General features: G+C 38.5%; 1 protein-coding gene across 4 annotated transcripts in view; it reads right to left on the bottom strand.

The window, feature by feature from the left end:
• MCF2 (MCF.2 cell line derived transforming sequence) overlaps positions 1-21,616 on the bottom strand; it is a 76,581-nt gene that overhangs the window by 3,393 nt on the left and 51,572 nt on the right. Inside the window, exons 20-25 of one of the 4 annotated variants that reach the window (XM_055122351.1) lie at positions 20,543-20,635; positions 19,186-19,264; positions 18,600-18,633; positions 15,987-16,096; positions 14,324-14,433; positions 10,061-11,101 (exon numbers count right to left, since the gene is read on the bottom strand). In XM_055122351.1, the coding sequence (XP_054978326.1) occupies positions 11,015-11,101; positions 14,324-14,433; positions 15,987-16,096; positions 18,600-18,633; positions 19,186-19,264; positions 20,543-20,635 (513 nt within the window). In that variant the 3' untranslated portion in view covers positions 10,061-11,014. Of the gene's footprint in view, positions 1-10,060; positions 11,102-14,319; positions 14,434-15,986; positions 16,097-18,599; positions 18,634-19,185; positions 19,265-20,542; positions 20,636-21,616 lie in introns of those variants that run through there. The other 3 variants (XM_055122354.1, XM_055122352.1, XM_055122355.1) reach the window with 3 other exon arrangements.

Here is a 21,616-nt window from a genome sequence, read left to right as displayed (position 1 = left end):
ATAAGCTAAAGTACCTGGCTGATAGCTGACCATATTCATTTTTTCATTTACTTTTTAATGTATAAGCTGAAATCAGTTAACTTGGTAGGAAATGTGATGCATTACAACTATTTGACTTTTCAAAGTGTTTGAAATCTTGGAATCTTAGATTTGTATCTTATTCTAAAGGCATAAAATTTAAAGTTGTAAATTGTTCAATTCAGTATGTGCTATGTTTCTTTGATCTGTCTGACACATTTTTAATGTTTGGTGAGTTTCTGCGGTGTATAAGGAAAAAATCGTTAACTGTTCAAAGTCATTAAGATATTGCCCTGGGTATGATCTTAGAATCTTATGATTCTAGTTTTATTAGGTCTATAATTAAACTCAAATTAATTTTTGTGTATACACAGACATAAAGGGACTGAGGTTTATTTATATTTTCATATAAATAACCAGTTAGCCCAGAACCATTTATTAAAGCAATTTGCCTTTCCCCATTCAGTTGCCTTGACATCTTGATTAAATATTAACTGATCATGTATATGTGAATCTATTTCTTTCTTTTTCCTATTTTTGTTTTAGTTTTTGAGTCACACTCAACTGTGCACAGAGCTTACTCCTGGTTCTGTGTTCAGGGATCATTCCTGGAGGGGCTCAGAAACCAAACATGGTGCCTGAGATCTAACCAGTCAGCAACATGCAATAGAAGTGCTTTACCTGTTGTCCTTTCTCTCTGTCCCCTGAGAGTTCGAATTTTCTATATCTACATCAGTACAACATTGAACTCAATATTATTGATTTAAAGTACATATTAAAACCAGATACACAAATCCTCCAAAAACCAAATTCTTTTGTTACTACAATTATTGTTGTTATGACGATTAAAACCATAATCCTTTGGTAGTGGGAGTCCAAGTGGTATCAGGAATTGAACCCAGGACTTCACACATACCAGGCATGTGGTAACATGTGAGCCACATTACCAGCCCTACACCACTAGATTCTTGTCTTTTCATTTATGTTTTATTATTATTTGGGGGAAAATAATAGTACCGTATACATTTTATTTTAAAAAAATTATTATAATTTGGTCTTACAATAGTGTTCCAGTTTCTGGTATTGATGTACAAAGTACTCACACTCACAATTGAGGTGCCCAAACCCTACAGTTACTATGTTACCTGCAGTCCAACAGTCCTTACCCCAGAATCCTCTATTATTTGTTGATTGCCAGTTTTGTTTTGGTGGGTACTGTTAAATCCCTTAGCACCACCTCTGTGCTCGAGACCCTCCATCTACGTTCCTGTGTTGCTTCCATTCAAACTATCTGTTCTCCTCACACTCTCTCTCCCAATCATGCCATTCTTAGATCTTTGTTCTGGTATATGAGACTTATAATTAATATTGTCTGTACCCTTGATCTATTTCTCTATTTACCACAGATAAGTGAGATGATACCATATTTGTCCTTCTGCCTCTGGCTTATTTTACTCAGCACAATACCCTCCAAATCCATGCAAGTGGCTGTGAACTGTATGTCTTTATATTTTTCTTCTGACTGCATAGTGTCCTATTGTGTTTATACCACATATTTTTTTATCCATTCTTTATCTATTGTTGAAATTTTGGGTTAACATCGTATGGTTTTAGAATATCCCTGTCTTAATTTTGCATTCCAAAAGGACCTGATGAGATTTTTTACATTTTCATTGTATAAGCTCTGTATTAATCAGTTTAACAATAATTCACATCCTTGCTGGAATGATAGCACAAAGGTAGGGTGTTTGCTTTGCATGCAGCCAACCTGGGTTCGATTCCTCTGTCTCTCTCGGAGAGCCCGGCAAGCTACAGAGAGTAAGTAGATAACAGACCAAACATGATGACCTCTCAGTGTCTGTGTTGCAAGCTATAATGCCCAAAAGTAGAGAGTGAATTTGGGGAATATTGTCTGCCATGGAGGCAGGGGGAGGGTGGGAAAAGGGAGGGTATACTGGGGATATTGGTGGTGGGGAATGTGCACTGGTGGAGGGATGGGTGTTTGATCATTGTGTGATTGTAACCCAACATGAAAGCTTGTAACTATCTCACAGTGATTCAATAATTTTTTTAAAAAGCTACTGAGAGTATCCAGCCCACATGGCAGAGCCTGGCAAACTCCCCGTGGTATATTCAATATGCCAAAAACAGTAACAACAAGTCTCGCAATGGAGACATTGCTGGAACCCGCTTCAGAAAATGGATGAGCAGTGGGATGAAAGTGATACAGTGATAAACTCTATATGTCAAGTTGAGATTCTTAAGGTGAGATATCTTTTTTTTTTTGCTTTTTTTTGGGTCACACCCAGCAATGCTCAGGGGTTACTCCTGGCTTTGCACCCAGGAATTACTCCTGGCAGTGCTTGGGGGACCATATGGGATGCCGGGGATCGAACCCGGGTCGGCCGCGTGCAAGGCAAACGCCCTACCCGCTGTGCTATCACTCCGGCCCCCAAGGTGAGATATCTTAACAAAATTCTTAACATTGAGATTTCTAATTCTTCAATATGGTACATGACTCACTTTACTAGAACATCTTAAATGTCTGCTGGTAATGATAAAATTATAGTGCATTGCATAGCATGATTTTGTACTTAACAGTCTTATAAAATTCCCTATTACATCAAATATACAAAATGTCTTATGTATATATTCATTATGGTTTTATACAGAGTGATGTACATGCTAAGCATGGCAATGTTTTCTTTTACTTATCTCAACTTTGTGTGGGGAGGAGGGAGGGTGCCAGAGATTTAACATAGTGCCTTACAAATACAAAATATATGCCTTAATCATTGAGTTACATCTCTAGCCTTGCCATATTTTTTTAAATATCATTTTCTCTTGAGTTACAAAACTGGCAAGAACTTCCAGCATAATAGTGAATAGGTGAGACTGGATATGCTTGACTTGTTCCCAGTCTTAGGGGAAAGGCATCTATAATTTCACCATTAACAATGGCATTTGAACTAGAACCTTTCTGTTTACTTGTTCATAATGCTGGGGATCAAACCCTGGGTATCACAGATATGTGGCATGTGATCTCTCACTGAGACATATCCTGAGAACTTACCTAATATCTTTGAATTGTCTTTTATCTTTGAATGTTGACCCACATTTAATACTCCATTTGTGGGTTTTCAAAGAGACCTAATGTTATATTGCATTCTATCACCTTGAGATTTCCCTCCTGGCTACAAACGAAATTTAGGACCCAAATAAGTCAGTTCTGTTCTATTACATTCCTTTAAACACAGTGAATATGGGCCTGGAGATGTAAATCAGGGATAGAGCACCCACCTTGCAGGCTACAATTTCAATCCCTGGGATCACACCCAAGTGCTTGAATGTGATCCCCATGGAATTGCCATCTGGTATTGTTACAAAAAAGCATGTGATCAATGTATGAGAGTGGTGTATAAGCAATCACACTGAAAACATAAAATCCAAACTACAATCACCAAACTTTAAAATGTTCTTATTGGGGAGTTGTGGAAGGGAAACTGGGGACATTGGTAGTGGAAAATGTATACTGGTGAAGGGATGGGTGTTGGAACAATGTATGACTGAAACCCAACCATGAACAACTTTCTAACTGTGTATCTCATGGTGATTCAATAAAAAGATAAATTATAATAGATAAAATATGCATGTCAAGTGGGTACACTGTGATGGTTACGGTATCAGAATTATGTCCATAAGGAGCCATTTTTATAGTGTTGTAAGAAGCCAATACATTTCAAAATTAATATTATTATTGTATTACTGTCATCCCGTCGATCAGCTATTTGCTCGAGCAAGCCCAGTAACGTCTCCATTCACCCTAGCCCTGAGATTTTAGCAGCCTCTCTTTAAATTAATATATAAAATATAAAATAAATATGCCTCTCAAGGTGGCAGGCTGGAGGGAGGGAGGGAACTTAGGGATAGTGGGAGAAGGAAGTTGATGGTGGTAGCCCGATCAGTGCTAGAACATTCTATGTCTAAAACTCAACTATCCATAGCTTTATAAACCATGGCCCTTAAATTTTAAAAAAAGACTGTTGGGGTCACAGATGGCAATGCTCAGGGGTACTCCTAGCTCTGCAGTAAAGAATTACTTCTGGAGGTGCTTAGGGGACTATATGGGACACTGGGATACAACTTGGCCCAGTCACGTTCAAGGCAAACACCCTAGCTGATGTAATATCACTCCAGTCCATAGAGATTTTTTTCAAACTGAAAAAAAAATGAATCAAGGAGAAAAGTGTGTGATTTTGTGTCCAGTGCACTTCCAAGTGTACACAAAAATCACAACAAAAGTGTGTGAACACGCGCCCTCCCTACCACAGCACCGGCCCAGTATGGCAAAAACAAAGAGGAAAACAAAATAAATACAATGTGCCATTACTTGGAATTCAGGTACAAATAAAAAACTAGGAAGTTCAAGGATATATGTGCATCAGTAATAATCTTATTCATAAACAAATGTGTTTGTTTTTATATTTCATTATTATTTACACTGCAGCAATAGCACAGTGGGTAGGGCATTTGCTTTGCATGCAGCGGACCTGGGTTTGATTCCTTCATCCCTCTCGGAGAGCCTGGCAAGCTACTGAGAGTATCCCGCCAGCCTGGCAAAGCCTGGCAAGCTAACTATGGTGCATTCGACATGCCCAAAACAGTAACAAGTCTCACAATGGAGACGTTACTGGTGCCTGCTACAGCAAATTGATGAACAATGGGACGACAGTGCTTCAGCTGCTACAGTGCTATTTATATAGGAGCCACAGCTAGTGAGGATCAGTGGTATAATGGACCATCACGATGGTCACCATTAGTGATGGCGCATGCCAAAAGGCTAGGTGCTTAGGCCTGGTAGCAATTTGAGTTGTGGATACACGGATCAAATTCAGGCCCTTGCGCATACCAGGCAGGTGCTCTATCAAGTTAGGCACATCCCAGCCCTAGCTACCTTTTCATTTTTTCTTAAGATTTTATTGAATCACTGTGAGATAGACCCTTACAAAGCTGTTCATGATTAGGTGTCAGTCATACAGTGTTCCAAAACCCATCCCTCTACCAGTGTACATTTCCTAGCATCAGTGTCCCCAGTTTCTTCCCCCTCACCCACCATACCCACTTCTCCATCTCTCTCTCTCTGCTTTTTCTATGTAGCTCAATATTACTGGCTGAGAGTAATCAACCAAGTAAAGGTCTGTATAGAGAAATTTTATGTACTAACAGTTGATTTAATAGAATCAACTGTTGATTCTATTAAATGGGTCACATTATGTCACTACCCATCGTTTCATTCTACCTTCATATACTAAGACTTATGCACAGACACAAGGCATGTGGGTGTTACAGGTGGGGCACAAATATCTACTGTAAAGAAATATACTTTTAAGACTGAATCAAAGCAGACTGGCAACGCACTCTTGGACAGTAAGTCTAGTACCCTAAAGTGTAGTATAAGTATTTTATTGTGAAGGGTTTATTATAAAACACAATGGTATACTTCTTTTTTTCTACAATGGTATATTTCTGGTAAACAAAAGTTTAATGTGTTTAGATATAGGTGTGGGGCAAGAAGATAGTATAGGAGTTAATGCATTTTCCTGGCACACAGCCAACCCTGGTTTGGTCCCTGACATGACATATGGTCCCCTAAGCCCCACTAGGATGATCTCTGAGCACAGAGCCAGGAATAAGCCCTGAATACAGTTGGGTGTGGTTTTCATCCCCTCAGAAAATTCAGTGGTGGATACCTTAAAAGAATCGAGAGCAGAGCATACCTTGGAAGAGCAAGGCTGATAGTTCCATCAGCAGATCCACGTAAGCCCCTCAAGCACGGCTGCAGAATCAGGGGGTCAGAGTAGCATTACATTACCAGGCCTTAGTATTCACTGTACCAGTGGCTCCCTCAATATTACTTGGGAGGTCCAACCCCCACAAAAAAAAAACCTTTATTTGGGATAGAGATATAGCTCAGTGATAGAGCATATGCTTTGTGTGTTCATCCCCAACACCAAAAAGATTGTTCTTAAATTCAATATTATTACAGAAAATAGTGAAATCCTAGCTACCATAATATTTTTTGAAACTTTATTTCTAAGTTCAGAGAAGTTCATATTCAAAGCAAATTGCATATTTAATGAAACTAAGAACTTTAGCCTTTAAGCAAATAGTAGACAGTTTGTTCCTGTTACACCTGGAACTTTGACATTATGAAAGATGTAGGTAGCAATTAAAATCTGCAAATTGTTCCCTGGGATCAGACATTTTTTCTTCAGTTTAGATTTTCCACCAATCTAAATGATAAGCATATTAGTCACCAACTCTGGTAATATGTGGTGGCAAAAGTCAATACATTCCACCACAGCTCAAAATTTTACAAAGCCTTTGAATATATTCAAATACCTTTATGGATAATTATACTTGAATCGTTTCAGTAACCCTATAAAGTACCTAGATTATTAGAAAACGGTTATTAATTTAGCTATTTATCATTAATTTCCACCTTTATATGCACACTCTTTCACCTTTAGATCAGAGTGCACAGTCAATGTAGATAAAATCATGTCACAATGAAGAGAGAAGTATTTCCTAGAAAATTCATCTCCTTCCCAATTACAAAAGCTTTATTCAGTCCTTATCCATACAATATTTCCTTTCTGCTTGCAGTTCTCTATAATTAAACAATCTATTTGGCAGAACTATCTTTTCATTCAATGCTATGTTTTTTTAGATGCATTCGATACAAATGAGAAGACTAAAGAGCCTATATATATATATATATATATATATATATATAAAATTTTTTGATTAGGGGGTCTCCCAAGAAGTGTTTGTAAGATCTAAGGGGCCCTCCTGAGAACTCTTAACCAATGGCTTAATATAAGGGTATGAGGATGCAATGCTGTTTGGGCACTGTGGATACATGTGTGTGATGCTCAGGGGACCATGCCATGTAATGATCAGGATCAAAACATGGTTAATTGCATGCAAGGCATGTGACTTTATCCCTGTACTCTCTCTATGGGTCCTAAAAAGTCAATATTTATACTGATAGACAGGTGTGGCCATGCTGTAAAGTATCAAATCACAGGACCTGGTACATAGTAGGCATTAAGTGTGTGATGAATTGATGAATGATTCATTACCAAATGTCATGTGAACACAGAAACTACAATGCCATACATATCGGCTGAATTGTTTGAATCACCAAAAGAGCACGTGGTATCATAGCATTTCATTCTTTCAAAGCAGAGTACACTCACCAATGTTAATCATCCTTTGAGTGAGCTATCTAGGCATGGCAGAAGCAATGAAAATGAAACACCATTAAGAGATGTGATATTTCTGCTTCTTGAAGGTTTGTAACAATGATTCGAGTGAAACAACACTTCTGATTGGGTATCCATGGGCCTCAGGCAGAGGTCATCACAGGCACTGAGAACACGCCTACCATTAAAACCCAGCATCTTCTAGAAAAGCTGAATTACATCTCTACTTCTAACCAGGAGGTCTTCCCATCTTCTTTCGCTGAAGTCTGCAAGGGTTTTATATTAGCCTAGAGACTAAAAGGTCTTTTTGAAAAATTACATTACAAATTTGATTGCAAAAACCACTTGCATAATTGCATGCACTAATTTACTCTTTCAGCATCAATGGTAAATGTAGTTGCTGCTGCAGCTTTGCATTTGTGATGGAAAAACAAAGCAGAACATGTGTTTATTTAACCTGAAGATTTCATTTCTTCTTTATTTGCAAGAACAGAATTATAGCACAAAATACACATAAAATAGTGCACGACTAATTTATGCTACATGAATTACAAGCACAAACCCAGACCGAAAAAGAAGCATGAAAATAAATTAACACTGTTATTTGTAATGTGCTCTCATGAAAAATTGATCTTGGTGCTGTACACAAAAGTCAATGGCCCTGAAAAAAGATTTACTAATACCCCTCCCTCAAAGTATTTTGGGACTTTGTATAACTGCATTGGTAAAAATAATGGGCACAAAAATTCTGAGTGCAACAAAAGCATATATATCATGATGTGCTTTACTTAGTCTTAATCATTTTTGTAGTATTTAACTTGACTCATTAATAAATTAGATTATCCAAGCCATACTGGTTGCATTTGATTACAAACTAGGAAAGATGTAGTTATTTTCAACTCCCATATTATTCTGAAAATCACAATGTCATATACTATCTTACACGTTACATATCACAATCTCATATGTGAACTCTATAATTTTACTTGCAGTTTGCTGCAACTTGGTTGGATCTGGAAGGTAACATGTTAAGCAAAGTTAGTTAGAAGGAGAAAGATAAATACCAGATGATCTCATCCATGAAGCAGAAAGAAACAAAGTAAGGATAAAGAAATAAAGATAAGAGTCCATGGAAACAATCTCAGCTTCTGCCTGCAGAACTGAGTCAGCTCAGGGTGGGTACAGGGATTAGAAGAGACCTAGGGTTTGTGGTGAAGTGAAGCTGGTACTCTGGTGCTGGATATGGTGCACTGACATAGTACGTCTAGAATATTAATAATATTGCTAATCATGGTGTCTCAACAGAAAAGGAAAACATGATGGTTATTCCTCAGAAAACCAAGAAATGAGCTTCTATATGATCTAGCAATTCCCACTTCTTGGAATATACTCCAAAGTTCCTCAAACACAGTGCAAAACAGACATGCGCACCTTTATGTTCATTGCAGCATTGTTCACACTGGCCAAAATCTGGAAACCCAAGTGTCCAAGAACAGTTTTCTGCATAAGCAAATGGCGGTACGTCTACACAATAAAATGCTACTCAGCCATAAGGAAAGATGAAGTCATACAATTTTCTGCTATGTGGGTGCATCTAGAGAGTATCATGTTGAGTGATGGTAGAGGGTAAGTGGCAGACACACAATGATCTCTCTCATATGTGGTATACAAAGAAACATAGTTGGGGAATAGCAGATGATCAAGGACAATATGAAAAAGATAATGAGAAATGTTCTTCAGTAGGAAGCTTGCCAATGGTGGTGGGGTGCAGAGGTGAGGGAAGGGAACACAAAGACAATGATGGAGAGAAGCAGCCACTCTGGAGGAGGACGGAGTGCTGTAAGGTGGTAAAGTGATGTTCATAATACCCTCTAAGCAACAGTATTATTACCTGCAGTGCTTGAAAGGAAATAGGAAAAAAACAAGTGACTATTTTCTGCCGTAGGGGCAGGCTAGGTGCCAGGAGAGAAACTGAGAAGAGTAACTGGGGACATTGGTAGAGGGAAGTGGACACTGGTGAAGGGACTGGTGTTGGAACATTGCACACCTGAAACTCACTCATGAATAACTTTGCATTCATGGTGATTCTTTTTAAAAAAGAATTTTAAATATTTGATTTTAAAGCAATATTTTAATGGAAGAAAAGAAATTAAAATGTGGTGCCAATTCTTCGTATGATCTAAGGAATTCTTCCCCAAACAACATCTGAAACAGATTGGACTGAATGTCTCTGAAGCAGTATTTCTAACAAATGAACTGAGGACAAGGCAGTAGAGAGCTGAGAAACATAGTACCTTCACCAAAGTAGGAGAGGCATCGCCAACATGGGCCTTTACAAGGGAAGCAGCATCATTTCCTTCCTTTGATACTCACTTGATAAAGTGAAGCTAAAAAGAATAATGAATTCCCTCATCCCAGGGAATTATTAGGACAAGAGATGAGAACAACCAGGTATTCTACATTTCCATCCACAAATGATTAAAGCATATTAATAAAATTATATAATTATTCTCTTTCTGACACCATGGATGGAAAAGGGCTTGCTGAAGATTTTGCTGTTCCTTGACAATGCCTTTAAAAATATCTATGCTTGCATGCCGATAGTAGATAATGGACCAAACATGATTTCCTCTCAGTGTCTGTGTTGCAAGCCATAATGCCCAAAAGTATAGAGAGACTATGGGGAATATTGTCTGCCATAGAGGCAGGGGGGGTGGGAAAGGGGGGTATATCCGGGATGTTGGTGGTGGGGAATGTGCACTGGTGGAGGGATGGATGTTTGATTATTGTGAGATTGTAACCCAAACATGAAAGCTTCTAACTATCTCACAATGATTCAATAAAATTTTTAAAAAATTTAAAAGTAAAAATTCTTAAAAAATTAAAAAATGAAAATATCTTTGCTATTTTAACCTGTCACTGTCATCCCATTGCTCATCGATTTGTTCGAGTGGGCACCAGTAATGTCTCTCATTGTGAGACTTATTAGTTACTGTTTTTGGCACATCCAATACATCATGGGTAGCTTGCCAGGCTCTGCTGTGCGGGCGCAATACTCTCGGTAGCTTGCCAGACTCTCTGAGAGGGGCGGAGGAATTGAACATGGGTCGGCCGTGTGAAAGGTGAAGGCCCTACCACTGTGCTATCGCTCCAGCCTGCATTGTCAAATCTCTACTTTGACAACTGTCAGGGCCGGGGATTCTACAATGGTTAGGGAGCATGCCTTACAATGCACCCAAGCCCAGTTCAATCCCAGGTACCATGTGGTCACCGGACATTGCTGAGTGCTACCACTGACTAGCAGCTCTTTTTCTGCCCTTCTATTGCGCTACTGGCCCCATTTGCCAAGAATCACTAGGAGTGTCACCCAGGCCCCCTGAACTTCCTGAAGACCCCATCCCCAAAGGCATTTATTGCCTTTCTTCATTCACATCCTCCTACAACAGTGACACCTCCTAAAATCTACCTAATGTGTGGCACAACAGTGTATTTAAAGTAGAAACAGAAGATTAGATTCCAGCTGTATTTTTAAGCAAAATATCAGAGTTGTGAAAAGCCGGGCTTTAAAGATTATTTTTAATGTTGCTCTTCAGTTATAGTACTGGTTTGAAATAGGGAAATTTTACTTAGTTAGTGAGTTACTAATCTACTTAGTTTTTTTGAGCCATATCTGATTGTGTTCAGGAGCTGCTCTCAGCTCCATGCTCAGGAGTCACTCCTGGAAGTGCTCAGGGGATCACTGCAGTGCTGGGAATCAAACCCGGATCTTCTGCACATAATTTATGTGCTCCAGGCTGTTGAGCTATTTCTCCATCCTGAAAAAATGTAAATTTTTTAATTGTTTTTTTTGCCTACAAGAAACATATTTTTTATTTAATTTATTCTTTTATTGAATCGCCATGTGGAAAGTTACAAAGCTTTCAGGTTTAAGTCTCAGTTATACAATGCTCGAACACCCATCCCTTCACCAGTGCACATATTCCACCATCAAGAATCACAGTATACCTCCCATCTTCCCCCCCACACTTCCCCAGCCCCCCACCCCGCATGTGTAACTGGTAAATTTCACTTTACTTTCACTTTACTTTGATTACAAAAAATGTAAATTTTAATAGAAATGTTATTCATATAAATTACAATTGGCATACTAATATCTCAAAAGAATAAACCAACATTTCTGTTTTAATTTATAACATACTAGGTAACAAATGAGAGCTATTTTGGGATTTCTCAATAATTTTTAACAGTGCAAAGGATTCCTGCATTAAAATATCTGGGCACTGCTTGTCTAAGCAATTAACTCTGGACAAATCACTTAGTAATTAAGAGACTCAGTTTCCACATTAGTAACTGAAATAATAAAGTCTGCCCTTGTACTAACACTTAGTATTATATGTGGAATTATTTTGTAAACATTTATATGGTAAGTTACCACATAAATATATTGCCATTGCATTGTTAACATAAATAATATCCTATGACTTTTATTTTTAATAATGAAGCAAGTAGTTTTATTTACAAGATGTAAGAGGTGAGAAAAAAAGAGTCCTGTAAAGTAAAGGAAGGAAAATTCACACCCCACGAGCTGGAATGCACTGTCCCTCTTTGACTTTTTGAAACAAAGTTTTTCAGAGTCAATGATGTATCCCACTACTTCCTTGCCCCCAACATTGGAACTTCACTTAAAAGCAGTCGATTTTACCCCACTTTCCAAGCTGGTGGCTTTAGAATATTAGAAATTTGCATTAAACAGTCCCAACTCCACTCTGAGAATTCACTAGGATCCTAACAACATTCCTAACAATATTACAACTAATTTCATAAAAAAAACCAATTTTAAAGCAATGCCTACTTTTACTCAGAAAGTAGATTAATTATGATGGCAAGCATTTTTAAATTTATAAGTCAGACACACAACTGTGACCGTGAAGTTCCCATGTTTGATTTTAATACACGCCATTTTGGATTAGTGGCTGTTGTACTGCGAAACTACAAGGAACAGATAAAAAGAGGTTTGGTAATTGCTGAACTCTTTTTTTCTCTTCAAAAGGAAGAAAAAAGTAAAGTTGTAAAAGTGTCAGGATCTAATGGAATTAAGGTAGCTAAAAGAATCTATGAAGAAATGGTAGTGACCTCACCGTATCGGACTGGAAGAGTTGTTTCCATAAGTCTGCCAGTGTCAAACTATGATGGAAATCATATTTGTGGGTGGCTCACAAGTAGTGTATGGGTATCTGGAGGCCATGCAAGGTGATACTTGGCCAACAGGTTCAGAAGGTTCAGTGCGTGGTGTCTAGTGATGAGACATTGTTCACACTAAGGAATGTTGGGGGTAACAAGGCTGCTGCGGTGGTGCTGGAGGTCACCAAGAACACAGTAGGCAGTTCAGGAAGCCATGTAGGAGATGGAGCTGGGAGTCCTCGCCCATGAAAGGTGTGTATTCCTGACACCCTAATCTATCTGTCTGGTTCCAGAAATTGAGTTGGCGGAGGGGTGGAGGCCACACCCAGTAGTGTTCAGGGATTACTCTTGGCCTGGTGTTCAGAGATCACTTCTGGCAAGGCTGAGAGCACAGTGTATGGTGCCAGCGTTGAATTCAGGCCAGCTATGTGTAAGGCAAGCATCCTTCCCACGCTACTATCTCTCTGCTCTATCCCAGGAATCATATTTTTATACTATGGCACTCACATGATTTGTGGCACTATCTTAAATTTATCAATTGGAAGTTTTTAGACTTTATCCAAACAATTTTCCAGAATAAGCCACACAGGTTGACTCTAGAAGACTTCAGAATTTAGAAAACTAGAAAGTATAAATGTAGACAAAATTTAGAAATCAAAAATTTTGGAAGTAGGGGCTGGAGAGATAGCACAGTGGGTAGGGCTTGCACGTGGCCAACCGGGTTCAATTCCCAGCATCCCGTATGGTCCCCTGAGCACCACCAGGAGTAATTCCTGAGTGCATGAGCCAGGAGTAACTCCTGTGCATCGCTGGGTGTGACCCAAAAAGCAAAAGAAAAATTGGAAGTAGATAAATGATAGGATCAATTCCTTGGATCCTAGTTGCTTTCAATGGAGTTGTAGAATACCTCCCAAATTTAAAAGTAGTTTCAATCTGAGTGTGAAGAATGAAAAATACTTTTATTTACCTTAAAGCTACTTACTTTAGTTTTATGGGATACCCTTGCTGTAAAATACTGAGATTTGAAATTTTATTAAACTTCATTTAATTTTCATGATCTTGTGCTTTAAAAGTCCACCGAAATATATTCCCTGGGAATATATTCCCAGGATGTCATGAAATAGTTTTTAATTTCTTTTCCTTATTTTTTAGTCTGGAGTATAGGCTGATCAAGCACAGCTTTTAAAAATGACTTATCATTGATTTACAATATTAAGGGACTTCAGGGGTTTAGTTTCACTCCTCTATAAGTGTGTAATCATCATCACTCCCACCACCAAATTTTCAGGGTCATCTACCATTCATTCCCCTTGCAAAAGACCCCTTTACCCACTACTCCCTTCTCCTTCCCCTTTCCCTCTAGTGACCACCATCGTTGTCAGAGTCTAAAATTTTGTTTTGTTATTTCTCACCAGTCACTCACTTCATTAATTCACATTCCACATGACTGAAACCACCTGCCATTATCTCACATCCTGACTATTTTCACTCAGTATAATCACATCAAACTTTATACATTAACCTCATATCTGACCCACCTTTGTCTCTAGTTTCCTTACGTAATAGGTTGAAAATATAGTAATAAAGTTCTAGTCAAAATAAGACGGACTTATACATAGACCTGAAGTAATTTACTATGACATCAACTTCAGTAGCAGTTGCAATTGGGTTCCTCAAGTTCTCTTTAGGGAAAGGAGTACCTATTGAATGTTCCTTATAAGGAACCTCCTGGCCGTGGACTATACTAATGAATTTAAGCATATTGACAAAATATTGATCCTATATGCCTCATCTATTTCATCAGTACCAAGTATCAAAAGCATTTTAGTGATTTATTTGTATATGCTCTCACCAACCATTAGTGTCCCTTCTTCACCGTTGCCACCATCAGAAGGGTAGACAATGTTGCTGGACCATTCCTCAGACCCTTCAGCACCTTCTGGATATGATGGCATTACGTTCAAAACTATAAGAAAATCGTGGAGAGTAGCAGTTACTTAATGGTGATAAATAACCAAAAGAGAGAAGAAAACCCAATTAGCTAGGTTGTAACCTTCAATTGATCAAGAATAGTGTCTTTCTATAATAAAACCATCCTTATTGTGTATTTCTTTAAAATTTTAGCATTTCATAAAGAACCTGAAATGTCATATACTTCTTTTATTTTCCAAAATGTATTCATTTTTAAAAATGTATTCAACTTGTGTTGGTGAGAGTTATTGCAAATTCTATGTTAAATGACATATCTAGAGACTTACTTATTCCTCCTTAGAGAAAACTGATGTCCAAAAATTCTTACTGAACCATTTTCATTGGTCCTACCCAAATAGCATTTATAACATTCTACCTAGTAATACTATTTTTGATGTCTTAACCCTCTTATTAGGCAAGACATGCTAGTTGTCATGTCTCATAAGAGCCTTGCATGTCAGAAGTGTTTATTTAATAAAACACACTGGATTCATAGAAATTATATGAGCTTAAATAGGAAGAAATTTGACAAGATCTCATCCTGGTCACCCTCTGCTATTAATGTAACCTTGGAAAAGTCCCTTCACTTTCTCTAACTTTGTTTTCTCATCTATCAAAGGGAAGATATGAGTACTTGGTTCTCTCCTCACAGCTCTGGTTGCCAGCAGCCTAGATGACCTGGGGAAGTGAGCCTACCCCTAATGGCTGGGGGTTATTACCAATTTCTCCTCAATTAGTAAACTGTTGCAGATTAAAAGACATTGTGTAGCATTTCTCCAAGAAAGTCTAAGCTGTCCATCAGAGATGTTTGTGGGATCCTGATAGGTCCTTCCTTAGCACCCACTCATAGTTCCTTGTCCTAATACATCACATCTAATTTGAATTTCTTTAGGATTATTTTCTACCCTGAGACTTTTGTGAAGGTGAACACTGATGCAGCTTAGTTAGCTTGTATGATCACTGAGCTTTGAACAAGCCCTGGCATACAGGCTGTGTTGTGTTATGTTTGTTAAATCAGTGTTTGAAATAAACTTAAATGACACAATCTGCATAAGAGAAACTGATGGCCAAGGTATATCATTATATTGCCAAGCTTATCCCATTCATTATGCTTCTGGTGAATGAGGTGTTAAATCCCTGAAGCCAATATATATGGTGGGGTTTTTTCCCACCACATCCTATGGATCAAACCTTTGGAAACCTAAATATACATCAGAAAAAAATCACATAGAGGGCTTCTTAAATGGCAGATGGCTGCATCTCACACTGAGTTTCTGATTTAGAATGGCTGGGGTAGAGCAGAAAATTTGCCTTCCTCCCAAATTCCCAGATGATAATAACTTAATTGGTCCTGGAACCATCTTTTGACCATCACCACTTTGCAGCACACCCCCAGAGCCCTGTGGGACTTAAGAGTCTTATAAAAAAGGAGTTGACTCTGTTCTTCTCTAGACAAGGATAATAGTTGTGCAGATTTGTTCAATTTAACAACAGGAGGCCAAATTTGCACCGTTTTCAGTCCTAGCCTTGCATGACCATTTCACATACCTTTATTTGCTTCTGCTTGAAGTGAGGCGATTGCCTTGCCGACGTCTGCCAGAGTGCCGCTGTGCTCTGATTTGATTTCCTCAGGGCCTGCCATCGCTCCGTGTTGCATTCTGAAATAGGAATTACGTCAAAGTCAGCTTTTGCAGAGTGTAAAAGTAACACAAAATGTAAAAGAGTCTCCCTTTCACTGATCGCATGTATTCAAAACAAGTTTTGACAATTCACTGGAGCAGAGTTAATTTCCTCATTTTTAACTGTGTGGTAATGGTTCATGATAAAAATTTACATTCTAGGATCAAAACTAGCAAGGGCTCTATGTATTTTAATGACTTTTTATTGAATTAATGTAAATTACAAAGCTACAAAGATATTATGCTAGAGTTTTTGGTCTACAACGTTCCAACACCAATGGCTTCATCAGGGTTCACTACTCTCCACCAATGTCCCCAGTTTCCCTCCTGCTTCTCCACCCCCCACACACACATTCACAGCATGCCTCTGTGATAGGCACATTTCCCCTCCAAGATTGTCCTGATGTTCCTTTCCCTAACTTATTATTCCCTCCACCCCCACCCCCATGGCAAGGGTCTCACTTTAACATGCAAGACAAAACAAATATTCCCAGGGGTCAAATGGGGTACAGAGTTTTCCTTGTAGTGGCACACCTGGATTTGATCCCTGGCATCCCTTATGGTCCCCCACATCCACCAGGAGTGATCTCTAAGCACAGAGCCAGAAATAAGCCCTGAGTACTGCTGGATGTGGCCAAAATAAAACTACTTCCTTGGTGACTCTAGGCAGGTGTACTATTCAAAATCTCCAGTGCATTTTCTATTGTATATTCATGGTTTGCAACGTGGTGTATCTTTAGTGTTCTCAGCGTACCGCACAAAAGACTAGCTAAAGTGAGGGAGAGCATAAAATGAGCTTAACTGCAGTGAACATTTCACAGTATATATGTCAAATTATCAAGTTATTCTCTTTATTATATACAATTTTAACTGTCAACTATAATTCAGTGAAGTTGGAGAAATACATGAACAACAAGAAATCCCTGATGTTGGGACTGGAAAGGGAGCTGCAAGGACTGCAGTTCATTCTTTGCACGCTGGAAGCCCAGATTTGATCTCTGGCACTGCATGGTCCTGAGAGTCACCAGAGCACTATATCTGGAATGGCCCTCATCACCACTAGGTGTGAGTTTAGAAAAGTAGAAAAAAATGCTGATGCTCTATAAGCTTTGAAACTTAATGACTTAGATAAGCTATTTCTAAATGACAATGACATCTTAATCTCTTCAGTGACATTAATGGCTACTACAAAGTCAACTACTAGAGAAAATTGAAAGACTGCCTCCATAACAAATGACAAAAGATTAATATTTTGAACCCTGGTGAGAGACTTTCTCTGATTTTTATGATTCTCCTCATGAACCAACACAATTTGCACCTAATTTCTGCTATCCCAGAGATGATGTATAAGAGAGGTTGGGGAATTTAGAAGTCATGCTGTGGCCCTACATCATACAGAGGCAGCTAGGGAATTTCTGTGTCAAGGTTTTGGGATCTGTATAGGAAATATTTCTGCATCTACACTATTGTTCTTTGGAAACTCTGCCTTTTATGGTTCCTAGAGACAGAGCCCCCCAAACTTTGCCTTTAAACTGACAACAAGTGCTTTCTTTTGGGGATTGCAACCTTGCTGTGAGCTTTTGTTATATACTGGTGAGGGAGAGCATTTATAACCAAGTTTTAAAGTTATCACAAGCTACTGTATTATTTTTTAACATCAAGGAAAATAATGGCATAAGGATGACCAGGTTTCAAGCATAAATAAGAAAAAAACGATGTGCTTTGGAAATTTGATGGATTATTACTCTAAGAACAGGTGGATTTTTGTCTGAGATGCATTAAATGCTCTGTTTCATTTTACCTAGAGAAAACAAAAGATGCAAAATAGTGATATTTTTTCTTTTTTATAAGGATCGCTCCTGACAAAGTGTTCAAAGGTCACCAGAGCCACATCCAACAGCAGTCATCAGGGATAAAGCTGGTGGTGCTCAGAAGGTCATGTGGTCCCATGGACCAATCTCAGGGTCTTTCACCTGTCAGGCATTTTCTCTATCCCCCCTATATAAAACCACTTCTTAAAGTATAATCACATAGGGGTCCCAAAATGGCCCTGTGACATCAACTTTGACCGTTTGAGGCCATGAGTTCAATCCCTGGTGTCACCCACAGACGCTGAGCTTGGTCCCTACAGAGTTCTGCAGTCTGAGATCCCCAACAGCAGAACAGAGCAGAGCAGAGCATCCAGGTGGGTATGTGCGTGCCTCTGTGTGTACATGTGAGAGAGTACCACAACTAAAAAATATAGGAAAACGCTATAAGCAGAAATGCAAGTCCTGTGAGTACATGTGTGAGCCAACATCGACCATGGTGAGCACTATGACTAGAATCAGCATGAGCCCCACAAGGAAAGTCTGTGCTCCCCATACACCGCAGCCACTAGCGCAAGCATGCCAACCCAGCATGTGTGTATGTGACACCTGGTTCATGGCAAGAGCAAGAGCAAAGGGAGGGGAAGCAAGGGGCAGGGAAAATATTTGCTCACTCGTAATTTTGCTGAGAAGACAGCTGCTCCTGTACTGTTGGTGGAGAAAGAGACATTCGTTTTTAAACTGTGAAATAAATGCAGACCTTACACAAATCATTCAGATATCACATTTCTTTCCTCGTGAAGACCAATGACTTTCATATGTACTCACACCATTCACAGACTTGAAACCACCACAGGGAAGGCCAGTCTGTACTTGAAATATGGAGAGGACTGAGCCATGTAATATTTTCTTCAAGAAAGTCAGGTTAATAACTCAAACCACACTCACCAAGCATAGATTATTTGAGGTCCAAAGCAAAGCTGCCTCCTGGGAAGGACTTAGAATTAACAGTTTGCTATATTATTTCCCTGCTGCATCTCAAGTACTGGAGTTTATTTTCTACTGTAAAGTTCATTCTCCTCAAAGGTTTAAACAACCCCCTGAATCTTGATCTCCTGCTAATTAGCTTTAAAAAACCATCTGATTATAAAAAGGAGAGAGTAAATGTCAGCCTCATTCCCTGTATAAGTTATGATCAAATGTGAGTCAATGAGCAGCCACCGTACTTCTTGTTCCAAAGCATTGCAAGCTTGATTGTACCTGTCAAAACTTCCTGTTGCTTCAACAAAATACTTCTCAATTCTTTTAACCATGCCAGCTTCACATCTATATTCGGAGCCTAAATATTTAAAAAAAAATGAGGGCAAGTGTTATGGAGAAGACGTCATCTCTCTGTTAAAAGATGCATTATAATAAGAAAAAAGTGTATTATAAAACAAATGCAATTATGTATAACAAACCTGGATCACATTCTCATCTACTCTGTCTAAGCTCTATCATTTCAATTCTTAGAACATCTATGGAGCAAATGTTCATCAGATCAAAGGAAGCAATAGTCAAAACCAATTTGAAATTGCATTTAAATAAGAATGCTCAGCAGAAAAATGTGAAATATACATATCATTGCTTATTTTTCTTTGAAAGGGTTTCTTTTAATATTTGTCTGGTGTCAGAGCAATAGTTCAGAGAGTAGGGCACTTGCCTTGCACGTGACCAACCTGGGTTCTATCACCAGCACCCCATATGGTCCCCCAAGACTGCCAGAAGTGATCCATGAGCAGAGGGCGAAGGATAAGCTCTGTGCACCACCAGTTGTGGCCCATCTACCCTTCAAAACTATGTAAATGGTTTTAGGTGAAATGTTGGTAAAATTAAGCAAATAGTACTGTTTCTGAAAAGACAGTTTATTACAGAACTTATGTTTGCCTGAATGTTTTCTTACCTGGTCTTATATCTAAATCAAATAAGACAAGGCATTTTATGACTTGTAATGATCTAGTACAGGATTAAAGAGAAAAATACTGAGTTATTTCAACATATGAGAGCACATTCACCTGGCACAAGAAACAATACACTTATTTGAAATGACAGCATTCTCCCAATATGCTGTCATTTCTCCCTTCTCTGAAAAGGGTTGAAACTTACTGCACATCTGTCCAGGGTTTGAATCATGTTCCTTCAGAACAGCAGTCATATCTGAACTATCATACCCTCATGTCTTGTAACTAAGCATTCTCTGAACGTGCAGCACAAAAGAAATCAGAATTGATATAAAGGTCCTAACTCTTGCAGCTCTTGATCATAACAGAGAAAAGTCTGACTACCTCTTGGCTTTCAGCTACAGTCATTAAGCTTCCTAGTACAAATTTCGGAAACTTAGAGCACTAGAAATCATTATGGACAGCTGAAGGTAAAGAAAGCATTTGCTCCTGAAAAGGAATGAAAAATTTTAATGGTGTCTGTGTTAAGTAGATAAGAATTTCTGTCATGTAACCAAAAATAATTTTGTTTACAAATGTAGATTGATAGTGATCTGTCAGCTTCCCTAGATGAAAATTCAGAGTTTTAACATTGCAATGCAGGCTATGGTTCCTAAGATAATATTTAAATAACCAACCTGAACAATGTAAACTTCTTCCTTCCCACCACACCAGATTTCAAATTTGCGGGTATCGCCTTTTACATATTCAGTGATTCCAACTTCTTCCAACTGCAATATACAAGTGGAGAGTTTTTTGTGTGCATTCTGTTTTGAAGATGATCTCATATCTACCTCAATCATATTTTAAATAAAACAGGGTTTCTCACTTGAGCAGAATACTTTGTATTCATTAATAGAAAATGATAAATATGACCACATGAACATCTGCTTTTTGAGCAATTTCATTGTCTTACACTCTCCTTCATCCTCTTTTCTTTCAATTCTTGTTCCAGTTATCTAAAGGATTATATCACTCTGTATTCCATGTATGAGTCCACCAAATAACCCTCATTAAAGGTGGTATTAAGAGTAGTGCCAGTGAGGGGCTGGAGTGATAGTACAGTGGGTAGGGCATTTGCCTTGCACGGGGCCAACCCGGGTTTGATTCCCAGCATCCCATATGGTCCCCGGAGCACTGACAGGAGTAATTCTGAGTACAATGCCAGGAGTAACCCCTGTGCATTGCTGGGTGTGACACAAAAAGCAAAGAAAGAAACAGTAGTGCTAGTGAGATTCCTCAAATCAAGAAAAAGGAATTATATTTACAAATGAATTGTGGCATATGAATGAAAGAGAACCTGTCTGTGATCTATGCCAAATGTAATCAGAATTTACTTTCAAAATGTTCAAAACATCTTAATATTTCTAACCAACCACTCTAATTAGAATACTTTTGTTCAACCTCAGCTTTTAAGATAATTAATAAAAGATATTCAATTTATATCTTGATTGGCTTATTTTCTATACATGTTTTGCTGTTACTATTGTTTCTATGATTCTGGGGATCAAACTCAGGGCCTCACACTTGCAGTCCTTTGCTCTCACCCCTGGATTGGTCTTGCCTTGACAATATAAGATGGAAAGCATCTTACCACTTACTTGCTATATATCTTGGTGTTAGGTTGCTTACCTATTTCTTAACTATAGTTTGTACAGAATGATTATAATAGTTTTAATTTAGATGATTTTGATGTACCATGATGCTGCACT

The sequence above is a fragment of the Sorex araneus genome, chromosome X (assembly GCF_027595985.1).
Source record: "Sorex araneus isolate mSorAra2 chromosome X, mSorAra2.pri, whole genome shotgun sequence".
In the NCBI taxonomy this organism is placed as follows: Eukaryota; Metazoa; Chordata; class Mammalia; order Eulipotyphla; family Soricidae; genus Sorex; species Sorex araneus.
Note: the sequence above shows the minus strand (reverse complement) of the source record. Positions and strands in the feature narration are given on the sequence as shown.